General features: G+C 39.4%; 1 protein-coding gene across 1 annotated transcript; it reads right to left on the reverse strand.

Moving 5' to 3' along the window:
- Window positions 1-465: 465 nt before the first annotated feature.
- Window positions 466-16,874, reverse strand: LOC128706846 (uncharacterized). Its single transcript, XM_053801787.1, has 8 exons — window positions 16,646-16,874; window positions 7,131-7,363; window positions 5,208-5,351; window positions 3,444-3,550; window positions 2,850-3,023; window positions 2,552-2,706; window positions 2,133-2,412; window positions 466-2,041 (listed from the first exon to the last, which is right to left on the reverse strand). The coding sequence occupies exons 1-8, from the start codon at window positions 16,872-16,874 to the stop codon at window positions 466-468; spliced, it is 2,898 nt and encodes a 965-aa protein (XP_053657762.1).
- Window positions 16,875-18,795: the final 1,921 nt, after the last annotated feature.

Genomic DNA, 18,795 nt, shown 5'->3' on the forward strand with positions numbered 1-18,795 from the left:
CTATTTTCTACTGAGTTAGGTCGTGCGGGCTTTTGAGAAAAAACTTTTTTTTAATTTCCGTGTAGATCGTTAAAATGAACCACTAGTGGAGAGGATTGAACGTTTTCAACCGTACTGCAATTGCCTCAATGCAATCGCTTACAAACTTTACCAAAAGATCCTACTAGTTCCAAAATAGTGCTCAAAGAAAGGTCATATAAAAAGGGATTCTGTATAGCATACTAAATGTTGCTGAACGTAGCTATTTCCTCGTAAATGCTGTGCCCTTGCTATGTAACTAGTTCAGTTTGCGCAACACACAATAAGCTCACTCGTTGCGTCTACCCTTGCAGATCAACTAATGAAGGATCGAAGGAAATAGTGTCGGGAGTGAAAAGAGTCACAAAAACCTAACAACTTACCCCATTAGAGATAGTCTAGAGACTGGAAGCAGGGTCGCTACAGCCAGCGCTAGTGCGGTTCCTCTCATTCGTAATACTTTTGCCCATACAAACGACAATAGATGACGAAAGCTAGAATGATTAGCGTGCTGACGATGATGCCAGCTACAACCATCTGTACCACCGGAAACTGGAAGCATTCGACCACGTCCGGTAGCTCGACCTGACCGGGGTTGCTACCGGGTATGTATTTCGTCCGGCAGAGCTCCGGCGACTCATCGGTCAGATACTCGATGTTGAGCAGGAACTCCTTGTCGAAGAGCCCGGTACGCAGATAGTTTTCCTCGATGTACTCATAGTTTTTGTCTATGTTACTCTCCACAACTCGCAGGCCGGTCACGTTGGGACAGTTAAGGACACCATTGCATAGTAAATATTCCGGTATGCAAACATGCTGATCACCAGGACAGTAGAAATCGCAGCTGTCCTTGAACATGGCCGAGGTCGCAAGCGTGCCGTCGGCATTGCGAGGTAGATGGAACAGTTCTGTCCACACGAATTTGAAAGCATTTTTACCAATAGCACTGTCACCCGTATACTGTATCAGTACTGGCAACGGTTCATTCTCATTCTCGACGGCACCCAGCTCTGCCGCAGACAGTATTGGTAGATCTCGGGCAAGGCTAACATTTTCTGGACAGATGATAAATCTTGGCTCAAGTCGGCCAGCAAGATAAACCTCAATGCGGCCGTGCTCACAACTTCGCTCAGCAAACCGTGCCTTGTCCAGGTGCAACCATAAATCACGTTGAGCCGCTACCTTAAGCTCCCAGATGCACTTTTCTTTGCGGTTTTCGGTCAGTTGGAATCCTAGTGCGTTTTTGTAGGGAAACACCAGCTCTCCATCCGGCGAGGGACCTAACGTAATCGGTCCACAAATTGGTCCGTGAGCAAACTCATAGTTCGCCTCGAACAGGGTGTTTGGGTTTTTGAAGTAGCTTGTTGTCGCGTGCTGGCCTTGTATGATAAGCTCTAGATTCATTTGATCACCCGAAGAAATTATTCGCACCGGTCGGGGAATATTATCGCAAAAGCAAGCCAACCGGTTCTGGCTCTTGTCTCGTTCTTCCCACAGAATTAGCTTATCGACACGTTCCTCGTGGCAGCGAGTGCAAGCGCTTATCGAGTAGGGAACTTCCTTGAACGTCACCGATGTCACTTCGACCACAACACGTGAAAACAAACGACGGTCCGTGATGAACTTGTACTGGCAACGAACGTCACTGCCAGAAGCTCGCTTGTAGATGAGTGTGTTTCTTGGGGACTTTAACTCTCCACGGCTATACTTCCAGGCATAAAACACTTCGTCACAGAGCGTGTTTGGCACAGGATCGCCAAACTTCGTATTGTTGAAAAAGTCATAATGTGCCCAGTAGTACAGCGAGCTGCCACTGTACGAGCCGGTTTTGCTAAGAAACTTCACGTACAACGACCGACCAGTGCTAACAAAGTCGATCTTTTCCATTGGTCGAGAGAAGGTATCGCAGAACGTCTTGATGATACGGGCAGGATCGGGATTGTTTGCGTCGTAGATCGTGAGTGATTCTGCACAGTCCTCCTCGTGCTTTATGATCGGCGCTTCGATACGATTTATTCGAAAACTAAACGATTTGTCAAAGAGAAAGTTAAGCAGAACGGTTAAGGTAATTGTGCCAATTTAGCCAATGCTATCGCGCTTATCTTTGAACGTACCTAGGGAAGTAAAGACGAACCACTTCGTCTTCGTTCCCTTGTATGTGGTAGCTGCAGGAGGTATTTGGTGGATACCAGTGAGCTACACTGAGGAAGATGCCTTCGGAGGCACTGGTGGCACGTAACGCATCAGAACTAAGCAACCAATCGCACGCGCCATGTTTGGTACCAACTGTTTCCACATGCCCTGGCCAGTTTCCCACGTTGAAATGGAAACCCGTGTTAAGCAGCGGTCCAGCTGGCGAGGACACAAACTCCACATACATATGCTGGGACGTTCCTGCGAAGATAAAAATGCATACCATATGGTTGACACGTAATTCCACTCAACTCTAACGCTCAAAGTTCTCAAAACAGTGCGCGATTGAGTTGTGGATTTGGGGAGCTGGTTCCATAAAACTGGCTATTTACACACTTACCGATAATACTGAACGGAAATTTGCCCATCCCACAGAACTTTCCAATTGGTGGTGCGTGCTCGTCCCGTCCGTCGTACACAGCCAACCAATCGTAGGGACAGTGCTCCGAACCAGACCCTATCTCCTTCATCGGACATGTCATGATGTTTTCACACCTGGACCGCAGCATTGAGTCGAAACAGTGGTAACAGGAGAAAAGCCCGATACATTATCGATATCGAAGATCAAAGCCCCCGAACTTCATACCAATGAAGAATATAGAACAGTTCGTGGAAACCCGTATCGTTCGGCCACTTACCTCTGTCCGTCCACTGCGAACTGTTCATTTTGGATGTAGAGCTTGATGAAAGGCAGTCTCGTGTGGAGCCGGTAGCGACACTTCAACGCTCGCGGATATATACCTGGATAAGCAGGTGATTGCACGTAGCAGGTCTGCAGCCGACAGTCGCGAAACTCTCGTTCGCAGTACGAGCTGGTGATGCGAGTGAATTGCACACAGTCACGGAAAATGTTAGTGTAGACCATAATAATAAATGTAGGGGAAAGCCGCAATGGAAGAGAAAGAACCATACATTAGCGCATTGGGTTTGTTGGAAATGAGGACTAGTATGAACGTTTCGAACAAGGGGAAACAAACTAAAGGGCCAGCAGACAAACTTTGGGGGCTGAATTTAGCGCCCCGCATACTTTCAATCATCCCGTAAGTAGTCATTTATATTCATTGAATAAATCAATTTTGGCGATAGTTTTGAATAAATGAATGCACTCTCGCCAAATCCCCGACGGTACTTATTGAAGGTTGTCCTCGGCGGCTTTTGATTCTGATGGCAGCAATGCAAGCATTGAGGCTGTATATCAAACATAGATGCTTCCGTCAGCATCTAGTACTTACCCTTGAACCACTTCACCTCGGCGATTCGGATAAAGCTCCGGATGGGGACCGTATCGGTTGAATACCTCCATTTGTTGTTCTGCGCCAGAGTCGAACGCGAAATATGTCTGCAAAGAGAAATGGGAAACCCCAGAGTAGCATACTCCCCCCCATTAGTGACAGGTATTGATCGAATGCACTGTGCCAAAAGTGGCAATCAGGTTTCCACTCAAATGCAGCTTCATTTCGCAACTGAAATGAGCAAATGCTGGTGGTTTGAAGGGATGAATTGGATGCGAAACTGACACTGCACCATTCTTTTCATTGATTCAAAAGAGCTCAATTGGTGAAATCAAAGCGCAATCGACCAGACTCATTGGCATAATTAGATCGGCCTGAATGTATGGTTTGGAGAAACAGTCACATCTTGAATACCGTTAATATGTAAATAAGTGGAACCTGGGACTAAAAATATCAAATTACCATACACTGAAAATGATTCTTCTTTTGACTCATAACAGACCCGCATAACATCAAAAATCTGTTTTGTAATAGATGATTTATAATATGTTAAGTAATTTTTCATGTTTTTATGTTTCTCGAAAGATTCATACCAGCCATAAGATAGTAATACTCCCGAGAATCGTTCAAGGCATGCCTTGTAAGCCAGACAGTCAAGTTCTTCCAAAACAAGCGTTCGTACTCGTGTGAGCTTTGTGAATGTATTGAAGCAGACAAAATCTTTCATCACTTAAAACTTTACGGGTCCTACTCATGGGACCACAGCCAGAGAACAAATGCCGTAGAGTTACTCACTTACTATTTAGTCTTTTTTGCAACAGTGCTTTGTTTGTAGGAGGTGAAAATCCTTTGGAATTACTAGAGAACATGAAAGTCGACTCTTTGGCGACATTGCCAAAGCTGTTAGAAACAGCTGTAAGTTTTTGTCTTGCCATTTGTATACAAGTTCAGTACTCGTTCGGGAACGACAATGTAGATTGTTTTGAACATTACTACTGCTTCTTTCTATCTTGAATTACTGCAAGCTTACACGATGGACGTATACTAAAGACTCAGATGTTCCTTACCAGGCCGCGCTCTAGCAGAATGAGCGATAAAAAAACATTCACAACAATGTTCTGGTGTCTGCTAGCCGTTTGAGTTATATTTATCGCCCCATATCTTACATTACTTCTATTTAGTTGGTATTTTCTTCTTTTCTTTTTTGTTTTTTTTTCTGAAGAAATCATTGAAAATAAGTTAGAAACAAAAAGCCTACTGCCGAAAACGGCAGTTATTAAACTGATACTGAAGTTGTTTTCTATGTTCACCCAATTCATAGGACTAAAAAAAAACACTTATGGTCATTGCATTTCCACCGTGGCAGGGAACAAGCGGTACATTCGGTTAATATATTGCTGTATCTTCTTAATCAAGCGTACAGTTGTCACCTGATTCTTTACAACCTTGGATTCCGTTGCGGTTTGTAGCAATAAAACAGTCCTTCTTTAGGGAATTTTCTTCAATTCTCCAATAATGAATACGAAATGAATGAATGAAATTTACTGCCCAGTTTTGGATGATATATATCTTCTAAAAATGGTCCAACATTGTTGATTATACCAGACCCGTCATTCTTGCCATGGTCACGTATACCACGTTAATTTTCTGTGCCATTTAACTTCCATTCCATGTTGGTTATTAAAATTAAAGAGTAACTGATCATCAACAATAAGTTAAATGAAAATGTATGTATGGTTTTGCGTCACATCCAGTGCTATTTACCTGGTCGGTGAAATTATCGGTGTGAAAGACTATTTTGACGGCACTTGTTTCACTGATGAACGTTTGCGGTTGCTCCGACTCGCCGCAAAATTGACCCGGTTCTCTACGGTTTGACACATCGGTTTTGGCATTACCGTCCACTATCTGCAAATGGAGATGAGTGTAAATTCGATGAACTGACACGAAGATATCATAGAAAAGCTTGAATGGATGGGTAATTTGTTATCATCTTTTAATTATAATTATTGGTTATGAAACTAAAATAGAAACAATAGAATCTGCTACAAAGAACGAATTATTACGTTGCATGCTTATGTGTGTTCCAAAATTAAGAGTTAGAATGTTTGCACTATTTAACCATCTTTAACAATGCCTGTGATGAGAAGTTGCGCAAGCAGGCACCCGAGTATCTTGAACATTTCCAATATCGACTATTATTTTCCGAGAAACTGTGAAGGAATATGATTTCGCTAACGAACCAAAATTGGAAATCAGGGCACCATTTCGCGGCGCTGGGGAATTGTTCATAATTTATGAAATAATTTCATCTCATTAAGAGGATTATCCGCATTTCGTCGTCGTGAAATATGGCCATACCGTCAGTGTCAGAAGCACGATGGCGCGAACAAAATGCAAACGAGCATCGTTTCGAAGCTGCGGCAAACGATGACGAGGTCAATCCGAGTCCATTTGCCTGTGCCATTTGCGCATATCACGTTGCGGGTACGACGACTTCACCTTCGTAGAGCTATATTAATAACTCATGCTGTGCTCAGCTATATTGAACAAAGCAAAAATGTGCGATGTGTTATTGTTGGTTTAAATGTCACTAATGAAGCTGGTCAGTGTTTTATAAACTAAATATTGCGATATTATGGGACGGCTCAATAGTATAACCGATACTACACGACCTAACAAAACGGTGGGTCTGGGTTCTAATCTTAACTGGATTTGCCAAGACTTGAATTTTCACACGTAGGTATTACAAGTAATAGTTGTACAAAAATAAAAACCTTAAGACTATGTTAACTTTTTAAGGAAACTAAAATTTTAGAACCTTGTTGGTTGTTGAGAATGAAACCCTTGGAAGCATTTCAAGGTAAGTTGTCATGAGTTAATTATATCCTTTACATCCTGTACGCAACAGTTCAATGTAAGGGACAAATCGAATTGCTGCTCTATCAGCGTTCATTCAAAATCCATTTCGATAAACTACTTCTACCATTTCTCCCACTGCCTTCAACATGAGTAGTAGCGTAGGAAAAAGACATTTTTCAACTGTCATTTTCAGCCAAAAGCACACAGTCAATGGTGGTATACTGCACCGGAACTGAGATTACAGCGCACGTAAAACGACAACCTCCATCATCCGGGAAACAGAACGTTATACTGATCCGTTCAGTGTCGTATCGAACAGAGTGGGGTATCCAGAAAGCACCGAACGGAATGCTGCTACCGGAACGATGGAACTTTTGGCACCGAATTCCACTATTCGGTCGGTCCCGTGTTGCATGAAAGTGTACGATGCAAGTTGAATTGGACGGAGTAAATCGGATGTTGCCGTTGGCGTACGTGACAAGTTGCTCGAACGAATAAATAATGTACAATCCATTGGATGAAAATTCATTTCCTGGAACGAATGCCAAATCGTCGCTTCGAGCTGCCAATTCATCGGATTCACATTTTTTCGTTGTACCGTGTAATGATGAAAGATGTACTTTTCAGGCAGAACGATTTTTTATATAGTTTTTATTGCTGTTTTCGTTAAAGGTTATCTAAGAAGGGTTCGCGCGAAATGTAGGATGAAAAATAGAAACAATATCTTGTTTGAGTAACGGTAAAAAACTGGATTTGCTACAGTGAAATTTTGGGACAAAAAATGACAAATAAGGTAATTGAGCAAAATTTAGTAAACAATCTCACCTGCAAGTAGCCTCCATCGCAGTGCGTAGCATTCAGCAGCGTTCCTACTTTAAACTTTTTGAAGTTTAACCGGAGTACCCAATCGCGTGGTGCTCCACGAAAGCTACGAAACCGGTACCAACATGTGAGTGGCCGGTTTCGGTTCAGGTTAGTTACTTCGGGTGAGGAGATATCCTCATAGATGTCAACAGTTTTGTTGCAATGATCCTTGGCACCATCGGCAGTGTTACCGGCTAAGGAAAAAAGTAATGCGAAAACAATATCCGTTTAATAAACAATAGCAATATACTAGAATTAAAGAATTAGAAAAAATATTCTTAAGTACTTAGTTTGCGTGTCAAATGGTTAGGTGTAGGCATGGTATATGTTTTCCTCTATTTTATATTTTACATCTTTATCGTTTTCATTTTTCTGTTCTATTACATGCTAAAACAATAAACAAACAATTAAATAAACAATTCTGTAAAAAATAAAATTAAAATAAGTTCTGTAAAAATAAATGAATAATAACGACGAAATAAACATTTTTTTTCACTATTAACGAGCATAGATTCAGCATATTCTTTACAGTGTACAGGGAATACAGGGGGGATATACATGGAGAAGATTTTCTTTTTCTACATATTCTTGAAAGGTGTCCAAGGCTGGCATTTCCAATTTCACCATTCATTTGCCATTTTTACATAAATTGTAGTTTTCATAATTACCCATCACACGATTCACCGACTTCTTTCTCAAGGTGTTCTATTTTTTAAAATTCCAAATAATTTTTCATGAAATGCCACTGTGTACAGAACCTAATATTTTTTTACTGTTTAGCGATGAACACCTTGTAAAAATGTCGATTTAAAAATTTAAAAATTTTACCTACTCTTGAGAGTGAGTACTTTCCTACGGTAACACTACTTATCAAGTATGCAAAGTCGTTTTTCTTTTTAAATCTCAGTTCAGTCGAGTTCAGTATTCTGCTAGACTAAAGTAAAGTAAAGTCAGTGGGGTTTAATAAAGTTCATTAGAGTTGAGAATTTTCAAATATATACAGGTAATCAAAAACATACAATAGTTAATACTATATACAATTTCACCTACAAAGCCATTTTTTGCTTAAAATGGCCAGGTCGTAAATGACTACTACGTAACCTGATAGTCAGTGCTTGCTATGGGAGAACGGTCCCGATGGGATTTTGTATTAGTTGTACACTAGTCGTGTAGGGCCGACACCGTTGCCAAATACACCACTGGGCCACCTCATAAATAAGCCATTTTCCATTAGCCAGAATTCAAAAATAAGCAGTTTTGAAAATTAAAATGAGAATAATACAGTTTGTATTGGAAAAATATTTTCAATTTGAACTGGTTTAAGTTTGAGAAATATGTAAACCCTAACGATATCACGAGCTTTAAAACAAAAACAAATTATTTTAACTTAAAAACTGTATTCGTCTCAAATACAAATACATACTCGTTTCCATCTGTTTTTAAAGTTTCAGCTTCAGCTTAAATCTCATTATTTACTCAACATTCGTGAGAATGGCACGTTTTTAAATTAATCCACCCTTTCCAAGCGCTTGCAATGCTTGCTAAGAACTTATATAGACGACGAATGGCTTCTTTCGAGCTTGAATCACGTCACGTTTACCGTTTGGTCAAAAATTTGTACCTCGCTCTGGCTTATGTCTGCTGTATTGGAACAATCGAGAAGTAAGTGTGAACCGACGAACTCTACCGACGTCCCAAATGGCTTAGACACCGCTGTAGGACACGTTTCTTTAAGAGGAATTCCCAGCAGGCAATGAATATCCGATGAGAAACAGGTTCCACAACCGGAAAACCATATTTCACTAGGGATTTGGGAGTCCACATTCGCCACATAGCGAATGGAGCCACGATGCTCGCATACCATATGTAGCGCCCCTGTGGTCGTTATTATGCTCTGTGTTTCGTATAAATTTAATTACCAGCGAAAATTATGTTTCGCCTTTTTATGAACGTATTAATAATAACAGGAAGTATAAATCATACACAAACGGTCGAAATATACGTGTTCTTTAGAACAAACAGGGTGTGCCACGTGGAGGACATGGATCGAAAGCAGGTGGGAAAGATTCTTGCAAAAAGTTTCGATGCCTAACGGAAAAATTGGAATGTGGAGAGTACGAATTTTTCACTGAGCTATAGTGGCCTCGATATAATGGAGGCGCATGGTTTTTCACGATTAGCTTGGTCGGTTTATTCGCCAACGCGTTCCCCTCGACAAGAAACGCCCGCAAGGTGCAATGATTTGTGGCCCAACTTGAATTTGTGGGGCGTAACGTAAGCTTGTGCGAATTTTTGGCAACGAAGAAATTAACTTTGATCCTCCCGTGCATTCATGGGTGGGTTGTGTGGATTTCTTAAGGGAACAATAAATTTTATACGTAGAAAATTTCAGGTTTTGTTAAATAATTTGTGGCTAGCATGAATGTACGCATGATACATTATGGATGAGCATAAGATCTATGGCCCAGCTATTCGAGTATAAAACTTCATTGTACTTACGCACTTGTATGGCATTTTACAAAAAGGATGGCTTTTGTTATTCCGATTAAAACTAATCTTTAAACAATATTATTCGATTTTTATACTATATTAATCTGGGAAAACAAATTGCAACACAGATGGCATTATTGAATAATTGTATTGATTGTAAAGTATAATCTGTAAATATAAAAAAAAATTGTAAACCTTGGCAAACCATGCGTACCTAGATTCCTTTTGCCACCTTGAGTGTGTGGATCTTGTAGATAAATGACAGTAAAAAGATAGAGATAAGGTGATTGCCAACGTGTGAAGCAGTGCTTCGTGTTTTGGTGAAAAAAAAGAGATTTACAAATTAAATAAAAGGTATGTTTAGAAGTAGTTATACTTTGCTATGTTTATCTAAATATGTTTTCGTGGAACGTTATATGACAATTAAATGTTCCGAAACAATCTTAAATAAATGTTCCATTGGAAGTTTTAATGGAAATGGAATTTCATAAGTGTTATGAAAATTCTAACATGAATGACATTTTATAACAAAAGGGTTCAAAAGGTAATCGTAAGTGTTGCTTGACATACCTAATATGATGTACATTTTTACAGTAACTAAATCCATAATAGCATAGTCTTATGTAAATACTACTTCAACTATTGACAACAATCTGCCCGTTTTCATCAACGGTGCAATATGCGATCTGTCCATGTGTAACGATGCAGAATAATCATTTTTTGCTTTATCGAAATAATTGCAATGCAGTCAAGTGCATGAAACACAGAAGAAACAGATCCCGTCGTTACTATCGTAATCTAGGCTTTCGTGTTTTCTTTATGTTTAGACTAGACGAACAAAGAGCGTAGAGCAGTAGATCATAATGAAAGAAAAAGTCAAGTTACAAGGCACCACAACAATTTTCATCTGTGCAGGTCCGTTATCTACAGCAGGGATGGACGGGTATATAAAACGAGATAAAGCAACGAATCATGCTTGTGGTGTATCCAGCCACGGCGCACTAGATTACTTTTCCCAGTGAATGTAGTGCTCTCGTTAATTATTTTTTCATCATTCAACCACAAGTTGTTGAAAAAACACAAGGACACACTCTCAAAGAGGATGGCACAGGTATCTCTATGTCAGGCAAGTGTACATTTGATGTGAACCATCGTACTGCGCCATCATCGAGCTATTCTAACTGGTCGCAGGTAAGTTGCGTGATTCTAGCACGATAGCTTCAGTTTCCTGTTTTTTTTTGTTTGTTTTATGCTATGTGTCGTAGATCATCTTTTTTTATCTGCGGATAGTGTGAGATTGAAATAAATGTTTTTTGTACTACTAACTACATTCTCCTACGGTTGTTTTTGATTCCAAGCTCAATCTTGTATCCATAATACTGTTTTGAAATACGTTAGAGTAAAGAGGTAGGAAAATAAGCTAATATTTCAATGTTGGGATAATTATCTCAATACTAAAACGTTTCTGCTGTTTCGTCTTTCCCTAACTTCTACCTGACATTACTTAGTAAAATACTAGCAACACAGACTTTATAGTGGTTCTTCATGAATAAAAAAAAATTAGCAAAAAAACGAAATTAGTTAACGTGATAAAATTAGATCTGATATCAGTAGCATTATGTTTAATTGATCTTTGCTATTTTGGGGAATTGAACAATAAAGTTAACATAAGCACAATCCATATTATGGATTACTTGAGTTTAATATTGTATTTCTTTGAAATAATTAAAACTGAAAATACTTTATGGCATCACGTTTACATATTTTTTAACATAAACATATTTGCAATTACTTGAGTTTAGTATTGTATTGCTTTGAAATGATTAAAACTGAACATACTTTATGGCATCACGTTTGAAATCAAAGTTCTTACTGACGATTGTGAGCGTTCACACTCTAAAATGTATCATACCAATACCCCTAAACCCTAACATGGTGCTACCAGCAGTACGGGTAATCATGTTGATCGTGCGAATAGCGTTTGGGCACAAAATATCCCTTCGAGTCCATTCTTTGACACACAGAAATTGTCACGTGCCTGCGTAGCTTGGCCATCTTTTCCCTGCGGGCGTATTTAGTGCAATAAAAATAAACGGTACACACTGCTGGTGTTACTGCCTTGTGCCACTCTATGAAATACAATTAGAGATACGCGAACAGAAAGGAACCGGTACCGGAACCAGAACCTGAATCGCTTAAATCGCAAGTTGACAATTTTTTATTTAGGAGTTAGTTTACTCTCAATGAAAGACGATCACAAAGAAACGATTAATTTAAACAAGTGTCTTTTTTTTTCGTTAGAACGGCCTGGCCGTATCAACTTATTTTACCGCGTAGCGGGATAGTCAGTCCTTGCTACGGGGGATTGGCCCGGATGGGATTTTGGTCCTGTCCGTTCGTGTGAAGACCTGCGCCGCTACCATCATGCCACCGGGCCGCCCCTTAAACAAGTGTCTTATAGGATAGCAACAAATACACTTACAAAATACAACTACGCTTACAACGATTTTAATATGTCAGGCGGAACTATTAGCATACTAACAGAGCTGAATGCTCAAATTCTTGTAGGAACCTACTCAATTATTTTTATTTTTAAATTAAACAGTAAACAGTTGTTTTTGGAGTAAACAAACATACAATGGTGCGTAGTGTCCTAATGTATAGCACATAAGTATACCGCTGAAGCCTTGGTTCGCTATTGGTTCAATGGACAATTGGTATCAATTTCAATCAAGATATATTTACAAATGACCCAGACAGTGCTCCATCACAGACCTTTCATATGTCAAGATGCTCGTGATGAATGTGTTACTTATGTTACTCACAGCTTGATAAACATTATCTACTTAAGATCAATTTATTTTCTCCAAAGAGTATTACGATTCTGGGAAAGCATTACAGTGCACTATACAGTACTGTAGTTCGTTTGAACAATAATAAAACCGTTCCTTAGAACCTTAAACATAATCTCTTAAATAGTCATATTTGTTCTAATGTTTCATTTGCCTATGGTCTACCAATTATTGTTCTACTAGAGAAGAGCTTACGAGTCGATACGGCCAGGCCGTTGTAACGAAAAAAAAGAGAACAGCTTATGAAAAAAATTGTGTCTATTGCCTATTGCGTATGCTCACCATCAAGTGGTTGCTAATAAACAAGCTTTACATAACAGTAGAGCATAACATTTGGAAGCAACCAATTTTAACAATTTTGAAACAGTCAAAAAATATTCGGAACATTAATTTTAAGGGTCTATTAGAAATTTTAGATACTATTGCAACGTACTGCAACTTGTGTCAAAACACGGATTTAATATTAGCATAATTTTGGACGGGTTCAAATCACGTACGTTTCGAGAATTTTGTATGCAGTACCGTGTGTTGCGATCATAACGTTGATGGCGATGAGGTACAGGGAAATCGTACGAATTCTCAGAACAACGAGCCAACAAAGTTTTTTTGTAGCTAACGATGAACGCGGAAGAATGAGATGTTTCGACTGTGCTTAAGATGAATAAAATTAGCATACGCTTATCATACGTTATGGTACTTTCGATGGTGGTGCACAGTAGCTTTGTTTCATACCTTTGCAATATTTGCTTTTCTATCTCTGTCATTCACTCGTGGAAAAAGATTATCCAACTCCAACACCACTTGCGCGCAAGGCTCGGGGGAAAATAAGCATTTTTTATCTTAACCATTTTTCATAAATTATCAACACGACACCTAGCATATGGAATCTGTTATAAGTGTCTTGGTCTTTTAAAAACGTACAATCTGCTCAAAGAATGATTGAAGCAAAATCTTGTAACACAACGTTCGTTGCAAATGATTAGGATCCATATTCAACAGACGGTTGTCTAATTATGCAGTTGTTTTGGAGGAATCATGATGTGAACCTTTAGTGACGTTTTGATAATGCTTATCAGTTTTTCCACTGCGTAACGGATGAAAAACTATTAAACTTTAAATATGTTCAAACAACATAACACATACTTTAATCATCATCCTGAATACAAAATTGATTCATTTTTTCGAATCATACTCACATCGTTTTTAAAAACGATACCATATGAATAAATAAAATGTTTCCTTTCAACCATTTACAGCGCATCAACCAGCCAATAGATTTGTCTGTTTTCTCCTACGGTTGAACCGTTCCATCTTTACACACAACAATTTCACCCAACAACCTTCCTCCTAGAGGTAGAGAAAATCGTGCGTTGTCAATTTTGGCTGCCAGCTCCAAATTGCCCGGCAGGATCGATTTTTTATCCTTTTACTCTACGCTAACTTCAAAGCATCAACGACATGGAACTACCGAAAACTGGTTACGATTCCTGTCCCGTAGTTGTGTTGGGGAAATTGGCCCAACATGAGAAAAAAAAAACTCATTCCCACGTATATAAAATATCAGAAACCAAATGCAACGGCAGCCAATCACAAACGGTCGTGGTTCTAACGAAAGATCCGGTAGAGCAAAACTGGAAACATCAACATGCCGGACAGCATGGTACGAGATCGAAGCGTATTAATTGAATTTACCGTTGACGAGGGTTTGATGTTTGCTGTCGTTTTGTAAAGGGGTTGCAGAATAAGCTATCTCATGAAATTTAATCTAAGCTGTATAGTTCATGCGAGAACACTGTCAATAATTATTATCTGGCGAGAGAAATCCATCTAAAAACTAACGTTATCATCATTCCAAAATCTGCATTAAAAGCCATTTTTTAATATTAAGAACACGGGCTTCCAAATGAAAAGTTGCTAATAACTTTCATTCGCCATTAAAATACTTCTATGGGCGCGAACCATACGACAGGACCGAGACCATATCTCATCCGAACCGTTCTTCCGTAGCAAGGACTGACTGTGTGGTAAATAAAGTCTATAATATGGGCTGGCCGTGCTAAAGAAAAATATGCATCCTAAAAAAAGAATAGATAAATCATATAAAAATATGAGTTGATCAATACATATACAAAAACAATTCTTTGAAAACATAGAGCAAACAGCTTTAAACATTTTTATGTAATTTTTAAAAATAATATTTTTTGTTGAACCTTCACTGTCATATTTATCCATATTATCTTCACCATATTATATTTATCATCAAAAGTTTAGCGGTTTAATTTATTATTCAACTTAATATTTGAAATCAGTATGACAATTTAATACTAGCTCCTTTTCTAAATTGTGTTTCAACTGTGTTAAATATATGGGTTATTACATAACGTCATTGTGGTTATAAATATACAAATTTATTTGTCACTTACACTTTGTCACTTTGTCAAATAGTCGAGTATTTAAAGACTTAGACAGATTCGTTTACGTTGAACAATTCGGCTTTTTTATGCAATTCGTCATATGATTTTATTTTCAGATTCTTTTTCACACACTCTTCGTCATTATTCATGATTAGGATGCGTCGTTAACATCCGGACTGACCGTTAGCCATTCAACGCTTAATTATAATTATGTTTCAGCCTACGGTTTCAGATAATAAGCTATATTACGATAGATAAATGAACGATATTTTTCATCAATTTTCTCCGAACCATAGGCAATGTTTCTTTCAAAATGAATTATTTTTTAAACTTTGTGATATGTGATTTAATCACATCTTTGTGAAATTTGATTTGAAATTTCATTCCTTCTGAGTTCTCTGTATTGTGAACACATAATAAAAACTTTTAAATAACGCATAGAATCTTCTTGTTCCAAGCAATTAAGCAGAGCCAGCATGCTTAGAGTGCACCGATTTTACCTAGCATTTATTATCACATCAAGATTAATTAACTCAACTGCAAACAGTACAGAGGGCATAAAAAAGCAACGTTAATAGCGTTTAAACAACATTAGCATTTTAATTCGCGATGTATAAGTGTAATTCTCCTGTTTACTTTTTTATCCTATCTGCATGGCTATAAATGCTGTAACATCGTTTTTTATTCACCAAGCACGGTTTGTGTGTGTGTGTGTAACTTGTTGCCTGTCATCAAGAGCACATCACTACTAAGTATTAAATGGTAAAAATCAAAGCGAACCATTGAAGAAAGGTTGAACACGCTACAACCCAACAGCAAGTCATATCCATTCGAAGGTATGTACAATTTCTTTGAAGGGTTGTTTGAGTGCCTTTCCCACAGAAACCGCTACTGTGTGGGAGGAAGTGAATGTTCCGGGGTCATCACCATTTTCCCCCTTGACGGCAACACTTTGATTTGCATATGAACGTATCCTTCTCGGACGAAATATTAAAGAAGCGAGCACTACAGCACACAACCACACACAACAAGTACTATCATTTTCATCAGGTGGCAAAAAAGTTCCCTGAACGGTGAAAGAGGTGAAAGGTTCATTCACATTCATAACTTTGATGCAGCTCGGGCAACGTTCGCGTCTGCTCGACTCTACGTCACCCGTTTATTGATGCTCCATATTTTTGGACGCGCGTATCGTTATGAAAACGCTAGCGGGTAGCATTCTATAGTGAACATTGGAAACATCCTAACAAAGGGGATTTGGTATCGATGATACTAGATGATGTTGTCCCCAAGCTGTTGTTAGAGCTACGAGAATTTTGTTTTTTTTTTTTTTTTGGGCGAGGTTAATTTTTATTTAAAAATCACAGTAGCAGTAGAAAAACGATCCTTCCAACTGGCTCATACGCGGTATGCAATAAGCAAACACCCCGCCACATATACAGACCCGAAGCCACGAACAACGATACAGCGGACAATCAGTGTGTATGCATACTTCAAACAGTGATTTCTTGTGAACGCTTAAAATGTGTGTCAAAGCCAACCCATACATGAGCGTTCCGTGCGGGTCGGGAAAGCCCGGAATTTTCACACGAGCGTTTTCCTTTTAACCAGCGAGCAAACACACTTGGCTTACCGCCTCGGGTAAGCAAAGTGGCAGCGGGTGATGATGTGGTGTTTGGTTGCGGGACTGTGAGTCTAGTGAGGAAAAATGAGTGCTTACCTCTTTTTTGCGGTGATGGCAGGTTTGTCGGCAAAAGCTGCTGTTGCTGTTGTTGCTGTTGGTGTTGTTGCTGCTGATGCTGGTGTTGGTGCTGCTGCTGCTGCTGCTGCTGCGATGTCACAACAAGCACATGCGCATTCAGCACGAGTATAATGAACAGAGCTTTTATCCATACTTTTCGCGATTTGTGTAAATTATTCACTACACCTTTCGATGCTTGGCACAACATATTTTTTCTACCCAGCTTGCACTAGCCACCCGTACGCGGACACCCGAATACTAATCGTACGGGCACTGGCCACTGTAGCACTATGGGATGGGAAAATAGCACTAGCGCTCCGGAAGCGCTCCAACCCGAACACACTCACGCTCAGAGCAAACGTACACAGGGGCCTACAAAGGCTGAAGAACCCGAAACTGAACAACGATGACGTTTACGGCGATGACATCAAAACAGCGTGTGAGCGCTTTTCCGGATGGAAACTGGAACAATGCTAATGCTTCACCTGGCCAGCAGTCGATTTTTCACACCAGTACTAGTGCGCACGGAACAAACAATCGGGTAAACCCTTATTGACAATGATTGGACTGAGGCAGACCACTTTGAACATTCATTCGGGATACGCTTGCGACCTTCGCTGGCTGGAATGGGGTGCTATGCATCGTACACTCACACACTGGACTTCTGTGGATGGTATTGTAGCATTTGTATAAACTTTTCCAAACACTTGCTTTTAGGTGCTAGAGCACTCGTAGAGGTAATTCTTGCCTTTGACGTCAATGAAAATTTTGAGACTTTCTTCTGCACAGGTTCTAAGCAAGATTACACATAATATTTATTGATTTTTACAACAATTACTCCTTACTGCACACAATACTTCGATTGCTGGTGTAATAAGCGAGTATTAAAACACACTTTTTGAGAGAGTATAACATGCTGTAAAACTATGTTTGCTTATAAAACTGGCCACTAACAGCAAACGAGCACTATAATTTCACAAGTGGTAGGTGCAAAATCGATGGACTGACATTGTTATCCTTACACATTGAAAACTTTGCTTCCTTCGGCAGAGAAGCTTGATCTGTCGTGTGACTGGGCAGCAAACAGACGTGTATATCCTTGAACCAATTTTTGGACCGTTCCAATCCGAGCACAACGCGAAACTGAGGCGCGAAGTCTAATCGGGTTCAATTGGAAGTGTATTCTCTGTTTGATTTGACACCAGTAGAGGGGATAATTCGGCTACAATAACATTTCTTGATTCCGAGCAATGGAACTGATTGAAGTTGTGCGCATGATTGCGGGCTCGTTAAGGGGAAGAATGAAGAATGAACTTCTTACAGCTGATAGAAACGCTTAGTTGAATTGTTGACATAGCGCAGAATAACAAGGAAGTTGGGGATAAAACCATCTTAAAACACATCGAGCCGTGCAGATTTTTATTCACGGTTTGTGAATATAGTTATTGCTTAACAGTTCATGTTAAGTACACTCGTATCGTAATACGATTCAAAAGTACATTAAAAAAAAATCAATAACACTGTTGTACAGATATATTCGAAACCCGTTGTACGCTTACGGTTTTACTGCTTCCCAAAACATATCGCTTTAAATGAAGAGGGCCATCACAATCCGTAATAGTACCGAGCCAGTGAGGAGTGAAAATGTGTAGAATTAAATTAACATATTTTTCCAGTCCAGTGGGCAAACTTAGCTGTACCGGAAGGGCAATGGTAAACTGTTCGGCAGACGACTCGTGCGCCGCTTCCAATCCTCGCCTGTCGGATAACTTTGACAAGGGTTGTAATAAGTAGACTAAGGTAGACACCAGAAGTACAACGGTGGCTACAACATGACATTGCCTTCACATTTTAATCTCGTGGAATCAAGAAGATTTGCTTGCTTCGGTTTGTTGCGATAAGGTACGAGAAAACATTTTGCTTCCCAGGCTTTGTGCTGACTTGGGAGACATTCGGTTAGGAAAATCAGACGCAAGTAAAAAAAAGCACATTTAAATGATTTTATGTTGATCCCTTTCCACTTATCTCTCAGTTGTACTGGACGGTCTTTGCTTATGTTTGACGATGAATAAAACAAAACTCACTTCTTATGACATGGCGTACGAGTGATGGTAAATTTCAAATAACAG

This window comes from Anopheles marshallii, chromosome 2 (genome assembly GCF_943734725.1).
Source record: "Anopheles marshallii chromosome 2, idAnoMarsDA_429_01, whole genome shotgun sequence".
In the NCBI taxonomy this organism is placed as follows: Eukaryota; Metazoa; Arthropoda; class Insecta; order Diptera; family Culicidae; genus Anopheles; species Anopheles marshallii.